This window comes from Ischnura elegans, chromosome X (genome assembly GCF_921293095.1).
Source record: "Ischnura elegans chromosome X, ioIscEleg1.1, whole genome shotgun sequence".
In the NCBI taxonomy this organism is placed as follows: domain Eukaryota; kingdom Metazoa; phylum Arthropoda; class Insecta; order Odonata; family Coenagrionidae; genus Ischnura; species Ischnura elegans.
This window is the reverse complement of record NC_060259.1, coordinates 31,868,881-31,884,292: the sequence shown is the minus strand read 5'-3', so window position 1 is coordinate 31,884,292 and position 15,412 is coordinate 31,868,881. Positions and strand designations below refer to the sequence as shown.

The 15,412-nt window shown below is 36.0% G+C and overlaps 1 protein-coding gene across 2 annotated transcripts in view; it reads left to right on the top strand.

The window, feature by feature from the left end:
- Window positions 1-15,016, top strand: part of LOC124170475 (NADP-dependent malic enzyme-like) — a 33,534-nt gene extending 18,518 nt beyond the window's left edge. For both annotated transcript variants that reach the window (XM_046549196.1, XM_046549195.1), the window contains exons 8-13: window positions 384-522; window positions 1,412-1,498; window positions 2,564-2,706; window positions 10,301-10,471; window positions 10,652-10,775; window positions 11,702-15,016. In XM_046549196.1, coding sequence (XP_046405152.1) covers window positions 384-522; window positions 1,412-1,498; window positions 2,564-2,706; window positions 10,301-10,471; window positions 10,652-10,775; window positions 11,702-11,835 — 798 coding nt within the window. In that variant the 3' untranslated portion in view covers window positions 11,836-15,016. The remainder of the gene's footprint in view (window positions 1-383; window positions 523-1,411; window positions 1,499-2,563; window positions 2,707-10,300; window positions 10,472-10,651; window positions 10,776-11,701) is intronic.
- Window positions 15,017-15,412: the final 396 nt, after the last annotated feature.

The window sequence follows — 15,412 nt, the reverse complement described above, 5'->3', positions numbered from 1 at the left end:
AATTTCCATTCTTTATCGGGGGAGCAAATATTGTTAAATAAAATCAATGTCAATAGGAAATTTTCTGATGAAGGTGAATGGCTCATATGTTCTGTTTCAATGATTATTTTGTGTAGATGGACTAGAATAGTGGGGAACAGAGCATGTGAGCCAATTATGTGCTTATTTATTGTTGTGCCTTAAGCTTTTCCACAAATTTATTGACTATATTTTGCTGAATACATGTTTAGTTTGTTAAACGTAAACTCTACTTTAGGAAACTGAATTTTGACCATTAAAAAACTCTAGCAGGCTTAATTAAATATGATATATTTTATGGTCCATTTTTATGAGAGTAAAATGAAAAGATAGTATTCGAAAGTAATTGTGTCCTCTATTTTCAGGCTGCGATTGGCATTGCAAACCTTTGTGTTAAAGCAATGGTAGTGGAAGGTACAGATTTGAAAGAGGCTCGCGATAAAATTTGGATGGTTGACATTGATGGACTTCTGGCCAAAGGTCGTCCTGAAGGAAAATTAGAAGGTTTGTATGGGCTTAAAATAAAACCTAATTAGCCATAATAATCGCAAAATATATCATGCATAGGAATTGATTGCAAATTAAATAAAACCTTCCAAATTTTAGGTACCTTTTTGGATTACTACCCATGTAATTTTTCAAGGATGAATTTTTCAAACTGGTCCGAAAAATCAAAGTTGCAAAATCTCTGTCAAGGTTTTTGCTGATCAAAATTGGAAGAAAGGATTAGAACTCAGGAGGTTTATTCTGATTTAATTTAATACTCTCCCTTAATTTACTAATTTATGTATGTTTCAGGGGAGAATAGGGATTTTGGAGTAACTGAGAAGCAGTGAACCATTGGACTAGAGCTTGCTACTTCATTGGCTTCTATGCTAGAGGGATAGGGTTGTTGATTTTTCTCCTAGCACATACAGTAGGGGGGGGGGGATAGAAAAATCAATTCATATAATGACTTTTTTGTGTACACACCTTATGTATGTGGAAATAATCAAGGGGGGGAGTATTTTTACCTCAGGCTTGCAAATTTTTCATCCAACCTCTATTGAAGTTCTCTATCAGAAAATTATTTTTTGAGAAACATCCTTCAATTGTGGTCTTGATCTCATGAAATGTGATCTTGCTAATTTGTGGCCTCATAAACATCTCGGATGATTATTCTCTAGCTGTGTCTTTTTCTCCCTCTGGATTTTGCTTGAACAGATTCACTGCTAGCACCAGGAAATATGACACAGTACATGGTGGTAAAACCATGATGAGTTTTGCTAAATTATTTGTAAATTGATTAAGTATTTTATCTTTCTCATTATTTGCATAACTGCGAACAGTTTCCTTTCTAAGTTTAGTCAAAATCTTGCATTGCATTTTGTGACATTTTCATTTTTTACTTCAGGTGATAAGGCCCATTATGCCAAAGATCATCCAACCATGAAGAATCTTGTGGAAATAGTGAAGAAAGTACGTCCATCTGTTATGATCGGTAAGTACTTGTTGATTAAAATGATCATAGTCACATAGATTTGTTATCTTCTGTTCTTCCCTTCTTACATGTATCCAGTATCTGGCTATTCTGGCTCCGGCTTACTTGCTTCCACGGATGTGTTTGAAATCCATTTTCACAATCCCTCTGTTGTAATGATATAATATCACCAGGATGTGGATTTTCACTATGGACCCTTGAACCCCTTATCTAATAGAATAGATCTTTGAGTCTAACTAGGATAGCATATGTAAATGTTAAGGCCATTTTGCATGTGGCATGTCATTTTGCAATTTGACACATGAACAAAGGCACAATCTGACGTATGAACAAAGGCACAAGCTGATGTATGAAGAAAGGCACATTCAAAATTGCTTCGTATAAAGTTGAATTGCTAGAACATATGCAAGATGGCAAAATAGCCCCTGCTCTAATTCCAAACATTCTTGCAATTGCAGCATGTTTTCAGTGCTAACCTGCCCAATGATGTGCCCCATGTAAACGCTCTATAGAGTTCAATTGAACTCGTGCAATGCTTTAAAAGAATCAGAAATACAATTCTCCCTAGCATAGCTCTTTTTTGGGAATTCTTTTTCCCCTTAGCAGTTAATGAGCCAATCATGGTGCTACACCAAGTGTAGCACCTAAGAATGAGGACCCTGAAGATTCTTTTGGAAAAAATTGAGGTGATAGATATGTATTAAATTTTATGCAGCACAGAAAGTGATAAAAATTCTTGAAGCTGTCAAAATTTGAATGTTTCCATAGTTAGTGTTGAAAGACACTTTGAAGAATTCACTACTGGTGATGATCCCCATACATGCGCTTAAGCCTCATATGTCAGTAAATGTGACATATATTTCTAACCTGCCATGATGTGAATGGTGGTGAAATGCACAATAATTGCCATGGGATAAGATTTCCCTGGACCGGGAATCAAACCACAAACCGGTCCTTCAAATGTAATTTCTATACACATTACTAGTAAAAAATGGTTTAAAGTAAGCCGACCCTTGCTTGCTTCTTTGCTGACCTACTTAAACAATTGTATGGTTTCAATTCTAGGAGCCTCAGCTGCTGGTGGAGCCTTCACACCAGAAATTTTATCCTTAATGGCTGAATTCAATGAACGCCCTATAATTTTTGCCCTCAGCAATCCCACTAGCAAAGCTGAGTGTACTGCTGATCAAGCCTATGTCAATACTGAGGTGAGATATGACTATCATTGGACTAATTTACTATTATAGTAGTGTTGATTCTAATAAGTGTCAAAAATAAGAAAAATATTATTTTGGTTTGGGTGCAATGTGCCTGACAGGCACAGATGTGAAAAAACATTATTAACTCTTAGCATGGCTCAGTGGTACACCTTTAAAGTTTAAAGCACCATTATTAGTGTAAACGAACACTAAAATGATGTCTTATTTGCTATGTACAAACCCCTTTATACACTGTCATACGGCTCCGGGCCAATCCAGCAAGGTGCGATTAAATGGGCTCTTTCTGCTATTTAGCATTATTCTATGCAATGCATTTTAGCATGTGAAAATCTATAAGACCAGTGTTTTTTATTTGGCTAACGTATTTATCTAATAGTTAGAGGTGTGTGAAAGTGGTTTTATTTTTTGCTAAAATTTGTTTTAAAACCACATGATTTCAGTGTTATAGAAAATCTTGGCGGTGTTATTCTAATGCTACAATTTTACCGCGTTTATAGGCGTTTTATTATTTTGTGATACACGTTCAGTACAAACTTACAAAGTGGCCAAAATGTTTCATGTCGTGGTTCCCTTTCGATACCCCTTACCCAGGTGTTGAGGGGAGGTAGGGCAGCAGCCAGATACAACAAAAACGCTTAGTTTTGATCACAGCTTTTGCCAATTGGTCAGGAAAGGTGAAAGAAGCACACATAACAAAACATAATCGGAATCAAAGAAACTTGAAAAATTATTTCCCATTGTAGATCCTGTAACATCTAGAATGAGACATTTCTCACTTGAAGAATTAGATATTAAATTTGGCCAATGTCAAAATGATTTTTTTTGCATTGTAGCTCAGTGCAGAGCCGGATATCGGAAGATCCGTCCGCTAATAAGGAGAACCCCATCTCCTCCTAGCCTTTCTGCTCCTTTCTTCCCTTCCCCCAACTGCTAGTGCTTCGTGCTTTCAAATAATCATGTGTGTCTGTAGATGTCTTCAAACAAATCGCATCGTGCAGTAGACGGCACAGCACCCATTTCAATCTGGCCCGGCGGTGCGCCGTCTACGGCATTAAATACAGGCAGATTTACATTGAGGCTGCTTTCTGACTCAACAACTTTTCGCTGGCCACTGCTCACGTCACAACACCGTGAAATTCAGGCTGCTTTCAGACGTAATGACTCGCTCGCCACGCTGTGGGTCGTGCCGTAAACGGAGGCTCGGTCCTGGCCAGCGGCCGTGTTTAAGTCAACGAAATTGTTACATTAGACCCACACTCAAGGTTTTCCTGTAACAAGTTATCCAATAACGCTGTCTAATGCGTCGCAGTGAGTCACCGGAATTACTGCTCGGCAATGACGCAAGCCGGGAGTGTGAGCTTTTATTTCCGCTCTTCCGCGGCCGCATTAAATTTCTCTCAGCACACTTTTAATTCATAATATCTAATTCTTCTGGTAAGGAAGCACCTCATTCTAAATATTTCAGGATTGATACATGGGAATGGAAGAGAGAGGCTGTTATAAATTTAACAGCATATTCCGGAGGAGAAATCACTACAGTGCCCGATAATATGCGAATGCATTTTGTGTGAGACTATACAAGCCAATTGACCTTGGAAATGTAATGAAATAGAGCAAATGAACATCGGCAGCGTTAAACAATGAAGGCTTAGGCTTTAATAGATTGTGACTCATTAGATGTGATTTTTTGACTAATTCACCCTAAAATCACAAAAACGGGAAATTTCGTTTTTATTTATGAATTTTGCGTTATTTGGTGTTATTTCGCGATATTGCGTTTCTGCGAAAATCAGTGGCCTCTACTAGTAGTGCCTTTATTTTGCTTTATTGTGCCATTATTTTGCTTAATTATGCTGAATAATGGCACAATAAAGCAAAATAAAGGCACTACTAGTAGAGGCCTGATCTGATCTGTCGGCATAAATTCGAAAAGGAAAAGGCTGTATAGAGCGTGCCAAAACAATAAGCTACTATAAGCATTAAGCGTCTATGCCGCCTAGTTGTGCAAAGAAATGAAAAAAAACTCGCGCTGTGCCTGTCAGATCTATTGCGCCCAACGGAGGGTTAAAAGAAAACAAACCTTTTTCTGGCCTTGCCTACCCTACTACCTCAGAAGACTATGTTTTCATGGACACACTGGTATTCCCCTCTTCATTTTCACCTGACCCACGCGCCGCTACCTTTCCCCCTTTTTTGAAGGCAATGTAAGTACGGAAATCTCAAATCCTCTCCATGTTCTTACACCTATTCTCCACCTCTTTGGCTAAACTCCACCCCTTGCCCCTCTCCTCAGACCATTGTGTTTTTGAGATTTTTTAAAACAATTTTGTGCGTTACTGTTTATTCTGTCTTCTGTGCATCTGTACCAGGCGTTGATGTGCCGCATCAAAACCTAGATCATACATGTGGAATTACAAAGTTTTATTTTCTTTTCATTATGTCAAGTAGATTCCATAAAGTCAAGCCTGAAACAACTAATTAGATTACTGATGAGGTAGCTAAGGTGCTGGCTTACTACAGACTAGAGTTTAAATGTGGGAGAAGGATATTAATTTTCTCTGAGGAAGGACAACTCTTTCACTAGAACTTAGAAGAGGAAACCAGAGACTGTCCATGTAAAAGCTAATGGCATTATCCTGTACACAAATTTGAGGCCTGAAAAGTTACCTGGTGTGTAATTTTTAATTGTGACAATGTTTTTAAGGCTGGCAGGCTAATTTTTTGAGGCTGTCTTTACAAAAAAGGTAAGGTCATGTGGGTGGAATGTATTTGAGTGCCAGTATGAGTTGTGCAGGAGGAGTTGTCTAAGATTGGGATGTCTGGGTCAGCTGTGTGTAACTTAAACATTCTTTTTAACCATTAACATTTGCTAGCACACCTCAAAGTACTTTGTCAAAAATATAGACCTGGTTACATTCTCTCCTGTAAGAAAAAAAGAGCAAGCGTTGAAAGAATTAAAATTTGTATCAAAAGTGTCTACCCATGGTTTTCATATATCTTACAAAGTGAATTCATCATACGTCACGGGTAGGGATAGGAATTTTTCGGTGGTTTGAGAGGGAGAAAAGTGGTACTTTCAACTAGACATTTCGGTGTTTTCACGAAAACAACAAATTTAAATAAATACTTAAATTAGTTGTTATTTCAAAACATAGAAAAGGGTCAATACCTTAGTTTAACCAAATATATCTCGGTTATGTGACACTTCCCATGTTATGACTGAAGACAACCACCTCAGTGGTCAAACCTGGAAAGTGAAGCTAAGTTGAAAAGTAAGCTGTAATACATGTCGGTATTGACATGGGGAAGGTGATATGTATAAAAATTGCATGGTGTTTAGCATGGTTAGTGAGCTTTGATTCTTTCTAATATGTAAATTACAGTCTAAATTACTTCTTTTACAAATCCCACTGGATCTAGAATAACATAGGAAAGGAGAGTCAAATCAAGCCACCAGGATCTCTGAGAGTCAATGCCACTCAAGATTTTGCATACTTACACTCCGTGATCTATTAGATTTTGTTTGCTTCAACCTTCAAAGTATACTTCACCAAAGAGTTCTAGATTCTCTTGAGATAAACGATGACGCTGGTCACCCAACACACTTATGTGTGTAGAAAAGAACCATTAACAGTCTACATTTGCTCAAGGAATCCAAATCGATTTCAACACAGCTTCACTAAATTTTGGAAATGTTAATGATATCCCTAGAATACTGCTGCAATATCTACCTTTAGCTTTCCAGTTACAAGATTCTTCACAAAAGATTTCAGTTCCTTGTAGCCTTGCATTACATCAATATTATCCTGTTTGGAACACGAACTTATTTTCTCAATTATTTCAGCAGGGTCAAATGTGCTCATATACTTATAAAACTGTCCAGTAGGATCATTAGCCCATAACTCCAGTAGCTTGGCTACAGAATGGGTAGCTGCACTGGACAGAACTGCACTCATTTTGGCCCTACTAACTGTCCTTCCACAATCCTCTAGTAGTTTAATAAAATTGCTCCCGTAACTCCCTCGTGTAGCGAGTTCAAAGGCTTGCTGAATTCCCCTTAGCTGCCCATCTAGAATATATATAGCTGGCTGTGATTGTCCTTCCAGAAATGTGATCAGTTCAACAATGAATTTGCTGTATTCTGTGATGAACGTAGCCTGTATTTGGATTGCTTCCAAGTCTTCTTCTGAAATACTATGGAGAAAATCAACTCCAGCATTGTCACTTGTTATGTCCTCACTGCGCATAAACCCTACAATGTCCTTTGCATGTTTTGCAAGATATGCCACTGATTCATGATAGGAGCGGACAGCTCTACTCAGTATTGACCGCTGAAATCTGATTTTAATGCGCATGGAGTGATAACAGTTCTAGCGGCAGGCTTCAGATTCCTCTACTAATGTAATATTTGATCGTGATGTTGACAAGAAAAAAATGTGTATATTGCTCTACCGTTGGTCAACTCAGAAAGAAATAAATGGCTATTCTCTAGGAGTAAGATTGGAGATTGCCGTCTATTGCCTTGTATGACTGCAAATCAAAAACATGCGATGCCATCCTCCCGCAATTGTATCGTAACATTAGTTATGCTACAAGGAACTGCACTCTTCCACATACCTATGGATTACTTGCGCTTGTGTCTATTTTAATGGAATTGAAAACATTCCATGTACATAATGCAATGTATTTTCTTGCATTTGAAATGATAGTTTCAGCCATTTTCCCAAAAAATTGAAAATTTGTGTTTTGGGATACAATTCGTGACATTTCATGAGTTCAAAAGTCATCTCCCCAGTCAATTTGGGGTATTTTGTAACTACTTACCTCTGTAAGGGCACTTTTTGTCTAAATTCCCAAAATTCGTGCCTGCAAAATTTTCCTATCCGTAGTAATGGGATGTAGAAGATTAATTTGTGTTGATTAGCTAGGTTTTTAAACTATTCTACTAATGTTAATTTCCAAATGACTCCAATTGCCAATACCCACTGAATGTACCATATGCTGTAGCCTTCAATGGCCAGTAAGCAGGGCAGGTTGATCCCCTGATGACAATGGGCAAAATGGCCATCGTAATATTGGGCAAAATGATGAATGTGAGCCAGTTGTATACCTTTAATTACCTAAAAATTTTTAGTGTTTGTGGTCCAAATCTAGAAAACCAATGTTTTTCCCTCTGTCAATTATATGTGGCATGTTTACCTGTTGGTAAACCATCCGCTTTATTTTTTTAGGTCTTGGCCCTGATAACAAAACAAAAACTGTTGTTTATCAGTAGGTGCTTGATTTAAGAGAATAAACCCTAATATATATATATATGTATTTGGAAATGTATATCTGACAAGCCATTGTAATATGTAATTTTGTAGTTTAACCCTTTGAGTGCCATGGGTTTTTTGATGGGTACTCCCAGAAGTGCCATGGGTATTTTGCTAATTTTGTAGACCTTTATTGAAAACTTAATAAGTTGCTTATTTATTGCTGTTTATGCACAATTCTTTTTGTATTTGGTAGTGAATTTTTTCATCTAAATGAAAATAAAAAATTATTGGCAGTTTTGTTTCGTAAAGCTCAATTGTTGTAGTTAAATTTTAAATTTTACTAGATTGAATTATTATATTTTTCACTTTTGACCCAAAAATGGACAAACAAAATTCTTTTTGTATGAACCAAACAAAAATAAATATGAAATACCATTGTTTTTCTAGAAAATAGTCACATAATTGCAAATAAAATTGCTCAAATTTTCAGTAAATATATTTTCATTTTTCCAATGATAGTTGCATAAAATACAGGGGTTTCGTGTTATCTGTCAAATGGAAAAAAATTCAAAATCAATTGAAACGTATTTCTTGAAAACATCTTTCCAAACCAAGGGATTGAGCGCGAGAATTAGTGGACCAGTCCGAAAAAATGGTTGTTCTTCTAGTGATTTGATTTCCATAAACACCGCAATAAAAGACCTCATTTCCTCCACTCTGACTGGACACCATTTCTGCATTCTAGAATTCGCTGAGAGTCTATTATGTGAAGCCTAAAACTGTTCAGCGTACCTGTTGGTCTCCTTTACAACCGTGTTCCAGAATGTGATGGCAAAGAAGTGGTTGAATTACACAATTGGAGGAGAGTTGTGTGGCGGTAGACGTTTGGGCCCAGGTTTATCAAGAATTCAAAATTTGGAGTCTGGGGTAAATCACAATTGCCCTGAACTTCAACGAATTCTGGAGAGTGTTCACAGCTTCCACTTCCACTGTAAAGTTCATCAGAACTATTACTATCATCACTAAAGTCAATTATTACCGGTCTCTTCTTAGCAAAGTGTATCATCTGAGTCTGATAACATTCCTCTTCACTCTTGTTTCGACGAGAATGGGCGCTGTCCTCACTTCGCACAGAACCGTTGTCATGATCACTTAGCTAATTTATATATTCAACTAATCCGTCATCGTTAACACCAGGCGCTAACTCAGTTCTCGACGTTGACCCCATTTACTAAACTATAAGGCTACTTCAATTTCGAAGAGGTAAAATGCGACTACAATCCCGCTCGTCGCTGGATGAAACTGGCCACGCAAAGAAAACTGTGAGCTTTACATAGGTGGGGTAATTTCATTGAGTAAATGACAGCAAAAGACGGCACACAACGTATTCTTTTACGCTCACCGTCATCATATTTCAATTACTACTGCCTTAGATACCATAAAACGAGGTTGGAAATCGGAGTCACATTGTCGACCCGGTGCCCCAGTTGACCGGTACACAAGCTATGATTGATTGCACGGTATCAATTACATACTTAGTACCTTACCTTCTCTCTTTCGGTGCTAAATATAAAAAACATGATTGAAATGCCACATTCAGCAACAAATTATATCTTTCGAAGTAATAGAGCATAGATGCAAACCTCGTGTCTTCCAGTAACGATCATATATCGCTTGAGCTCTGAAAAAAAATAAGACGCGCTTCGCAGTGGATAAAATGCTTCAATTAAGTTGAAAGGAAATAGGAACTAGCCAAAAATAATACCACTGATAGATATACAAAGTACAAAGTATATTAAATGAAAGCCAGTTGATTTTAGGCGACCAAACAATGCGGCTTATGAAGTGCAACACTAGGAAGCTGTTTCGTAAGAACAAAAAATGGCGCTCAGAAATTTCCATCTGTCATATGGTCACAAAAATTTAAAAATATGTTGATCATTGCAATTAAAAATTAAAATTATAATGCAACGTGGTAAAAAATAAACTGTTATGGTGTTATGTACTATAAAAAGTATTAATTGAATGAAAAAAATATTGTTTTAACAGGGTTCATAGTCAACAACGATATATCGTCGTTGGCACTTCTGGCACATTCTGCAAACGACGATATATCGTTGCGTGGCACTCAAAGGGTTAATTGAATTTTTTTCATTATTTTATTATGACATCTCAAATATTATTGAAAATTTTATAGTCATTCTTGATTTATAAATGGTTAAACTAATCTGCTCAATTATTGTCAGGTGGTACAAAGTTTGCTGAGTTAGCTATTAAACTAGGTATATTTGCAGTTATTTAAAATGCATATTTTATTGTTTTAGGGACGCTGTGTTTTCTCTAGTGGCTCACCATTCCCTCCTGTGGAATACAATGGAAAAACATTCTATCCAGGACAAGGCAACAATGCTTACATTTTCCCCGGTGTAGCCCTTGGAGTCATCTGCACAGGAATGCATCATATTGGTGAAGAAATCTTTCTCATAGCAGCTCAGGTTGGTCAGAGTGGAGGATACATATCAATCAATCTCTTAAGAGAATAATTAATTTAGAATTATGCTTGCACAAATTATATTAGATACATTCAAGATGCGTTACAAAATAGTATTACATTAGTTATGAGGTGGATGTTGTGTATTTATTACTTAATGGCATGAATAACTTATATTTTTCAGGCTGTGTCAGAAATTGTAGAGGACGCTGACCTGGAAAAGGGAAGGCTATATCCTCCTCTGGCTAAAATTAGGGAATGCTCGGTCAACATAGCAATAAAAATTGCTGATCATGCATATGCAAAAGGTATGCTTTGAATATAGTTGATATTAGTATCTTTTTTCCTGAAACTGCTTTATGAATTTTTTCTTATGGCATTAAATGTGAATTTTACTGCTATTCATGGGGCAGATTGGAAGTCAATGCAATTATCTAGGGAAAAGTAAATGGTTTCTTTTTTGAAATTTGTTATTTGGAATTTTTAGCTCGATTGTTGTCTTATTTCCTGATCCATCACCAGTGCTTCTTTCTTCTCACAAATTTGGCAAAAAATCAACCAGGGTCTCTTACCAACTTAGGTCTCCTACCAACTAAAGCTGCTTTGCCAAGAATAACGTTTTATTTTTTACTGTTGTGGAGAATATTGTTTAGTTGTGTTTTTAGTAACTTTCCATGCTCATTTATTTCTCAATAATCTATACAATAGTTTATTTTTCTTCTTAATGGGTGATAGTTTGATAATAAGTATAGTTGAGGACCTCAAATCTGGAATCCAGAGAACCAGAAATCCAGAACATTCGAAAATTCCTCTGCATAGTGTTTTGACTTGCCACCTCGTGGCACCACTCTCCAAGCCTTGTTCTGGGATGAGTAGGAATTTAGCACATGCTACGGACGTATGCTAAGAAACTTGTCAGGGACACATAAGGATATCAAATATCAAGTACAAGTGCCTGAGCACATGTATAAATTAATTAATTTACTAAATATGCTATGAAGACCAAAAATCCAGAAGCCCTTCGGTCCCAAGCTTTCTGGATTTGAGGTCCTCCACTGTACTAACATCCTTTTCTGTCTGATTCATGCATTCTTCATTAAATCTAACCTGAAAAATCACAATGCATCATTCATGCTGGTGCATCATAGAGGCCAGGAAATGTAGCAGTTAGAATTTTTGCTTATTAATCCACTTTACTCTCTACTTCAGTAATTTTTTCTCTATTTTCTGATAGGTATTGCCACGACATATCCTGAGCCACAGGATAAGCGGGCCTTTATTGAGAGCCAGATGTATGATTATCAATATGACCGTTCAGCGATGCCAGAAGTATACGAATGGCCTCAACTGCCTGGACTTCGTGGTTAAGAACTAAATTGCCGCAATAGCTTCATAATACTTCCTAGCAACAATTATCTTGAAGCAATAGCTAAATAATTTTTTAGGCTGAATCAGTCATCAAGAGTGTATGGTTTACTTTATGAGCTATAGAACAAAACATATTATTTATGTTGTTCCAAGATCTGAGTGACGAGAGTAATGAGACACCAAAATACTGTAGGAGCAGTAGAGTCAGCCAATTGTTTAAAAAATATTTATTTTTATTTATTACAATGCATGCAATGCATTGTTGTTCATTGGGAGCTTTTCATATTTAATGGCATAATCTCTGTTTTGTGATGACCATATGGTGTCTCTGTTTTGGTTTTAATGATGTTTTTAAAAATGAGGCATAAAATGTCTCCAAAGCTCATTTACGTGCAATTTTCAAATTTGAGTCAGCTGTAAAACACTTGACCTCAAATTGATGTGATTCTGATGATCATTATATCATCAAATAAGCAGTATTTTGGTGCAGCTACAAAGTGTGTGTGTTTGCACTTTATCCAGAAGGGAATAATTTATTATGAAAAATCTGTGAATGAATCATCAACAAATATTCATTGCACTATATCACCCAGTAATGTGACTTACTAGCTACTTACCACCAGTTCTGTTAATTAATACTCTAAACTCAGTATATTTTTTTCCTCTGGAAATATCTGAATTCATTTTTAGTTCAACTGGTAGTTTTTGTCCATCATCTGTATTATTTACTGTTCAAAACTAATCCTTAGTTAAATGGCCTCATTTATTTTTTCAACAGGTACCCCCTGATTAACACAAGACATTTTCCCTATGTTTTGCTGGAAAAGTACCATTGGCTATAACTACCAGCCATGATTAAATATCCTATTTTATCAAAATGCCTGTAGCTTATCAAGAAGATTCAAGTTACAAAGCTGCAAAGTTCTCTTCGTCATTACAAATGATGTAAAGTCATCCTTATCATGTAACACTCCTCAGATGTTTTAGTATGCTGAAAGTTTTTTTATTTCTTTATGGCATTGATGTAATCAGGATCTTTTTCATGCCTCTGCCTAACCAAGAATGATGGCTTGCTGAAAAATATACTCTTTCTCTTTTCTGATCAAATTAATAGCCATTTTAATTCCATCCATCAAAGAACTTCACAGAACTTGGGGTATATCATTCAGGTACACTGTTATGTGCAGTATGCAATCTTATGCATGTGCACAATGCAATATACTTCAATAGATTTTGAATTTTTCATCACCTGTCTGATATGCATTGTATCTTAGGGCTTGAAAGTGTTTCTTGGCACAAATTCATGGTACCCATTAAAGTTTTGGAATGAATCTCTTGTGTTAAGCAGGGAATCTCTCTTTAACTGCCCATCTGTTGGGACCCTCTTAAAAAATTTTTAGCCAAATTTGCACCTGACATGGAACACTTCTCATTGTCAGTACAAAGTTACCATGATTTTCATTTGATGTTGATTTTAAAATATATTTGATTTATTTAATGACTATTTTTTACTTTTTGTCAAACTTCACATCATAGAGTTATCTTAAAACTTACGGCTGCTACTATCATTCAATTTTTTTTCTCTCAGTTCGTACCTCCTATCTTATCCCATCATCTTTCTTTTATTTTCTCTTTCTTCTGATATCTTTTTCATCACTTTTCAAAAACACCAGGCTGCATTCTGCTTAATTTTAATGACTCAGGAAAGTCGTAGAGTTCCCATACGAAGACAATGATACTCTTCTGGCACTTCTTAGGGAGGAGAACTCATATTTTCTTGGCTTTCTGCTCTCCTTTTCATACTTAACTGAAAATCAGAGTCTCCGTAAATTTTCAGCGATTATTCTTTTATCTCCTAAATGTATAAACTTTACCTCGCGTGAAATACATTTCAATGAACATGGTGCCATGAGAGGAGTAAAAAAATTATCGAAAAATTCTTTATGTGAATGTGTAGATAGGGAACTGTTTTTATTTCCTTAGGATTTTTATACCTTAATGATGTTTTAATTCTAGGAAGCACCTCTACTAGGTGTATTTGTGTGTGTTACGCAAAGAAAGCCATGTTAGTAATGTTTTCTCCATTGGTGTTATGTTTTATCCTTACTTCCCAATCCAGATATTGTTTAACTAAACTTGTCATTTTAATAATATTTTACCATATTGTTTGTCTTGCATTTAGTCACAAACATTATTCAGTGATATCCATGGTTTTTCTCTCTTTTCATCTGAAGATTTAATTTTTTTTATATTTAGTTAGATCTAGAGACCCAAGTCCACTTGTGTAATTTCTGCGAGTCATTATTTCTTGAACCATACATGTTTTGAGGTGCCTAATGTTTTGGCAGCTTTAACATCAATTGACATTATAGGCAAGAAGTGAGAGTCATTGTTAGATATTTCCCAATGTCAGTAGAAAAAAATTGGAAAAAACTCATTGCTGTGTTCAAATGGTCAGTGAAATGTTTGTTTTTTTTTAATTCCTATATACTGTGGATATGAACTCAAGTTATGGATATTTTTCTTACTCTCTGACTGTCTGGATTATAGTTATAACTTGACTCATTGTAGTTTCAAGTGGATTCTGATTTGGTTTCAGGTTTAACCATGAATTTCATGAAAATAATTTTGAGTTGTTCATATATAACTTTGCAGTTTTGAGTAGATACCTTTCATTCTGTATGTATTTGGCAGTTAATGCATTTTTTACATGAACCAATCATCCTAGTCATCATTCCTAGTCAATTTTTCCATCCGATTATGCTGTTACCCTGCACACTGAAAATGACGTGTTCAGGAGACAAGTGATATATGTTATTGAAGTCCTGCGTATTATTGGTGTATTGGGATCACAATCTTGGTGATGTTATGAAAATATGTATTTTAGGAAAAGTAAATGGCTTTAAAGGATGTGTTAATACGAGGTTTGAAAGCCATTGAAGGAAGAGCTTATACTTGGAAGGCTTGTGTGACTTTTAAGTGAATGTATGACTACTGTCTTAAATTTTTTTTTCAATGTGGACATTGTTTTCCTCGTTATTTCATCCTCCTTTGTGTGTCTCAAATTTTTTGCAAGTGTGCCATAGTGCAGTGAAAGAATGGTGGAATAGGATGCTAGTTTCATTTTGTTTTAATCTCTGGAGAATTTGTTTTTCTAAATACATGAGAATTGTGATATTTATTTTCAGAGTGTAAATGAAAATAATATTCCTAGTGACCCTCCCTGAATTCCAGTCAATAATTTTCTCACAGAAAAGTGTGAGCAATATCTCCTTATATTAGGTGCACAACTAAGTTCCTGCTGTTTTATTAATGAAATCACAACTTTATTGTACAAAAAAATGTTGCAATTGAATCATTTAAAGTATTTTCTATTGCTGGCTACAACTTTTTCCCATCTTTCTGGCAGAGCTTGAATACCGTTACGGGAAAAGGTTTTCATCTTGAGGCTATCCACTAATCAAGCCATTATTTGAAGTCTTCATGTGAGTGAAACTGCTGATCCATGTGCCTGTCCATGTGCCATCAAACGTGATAATCGGACGGCGCAATATCTGATGAATATAGCGGGTGGATT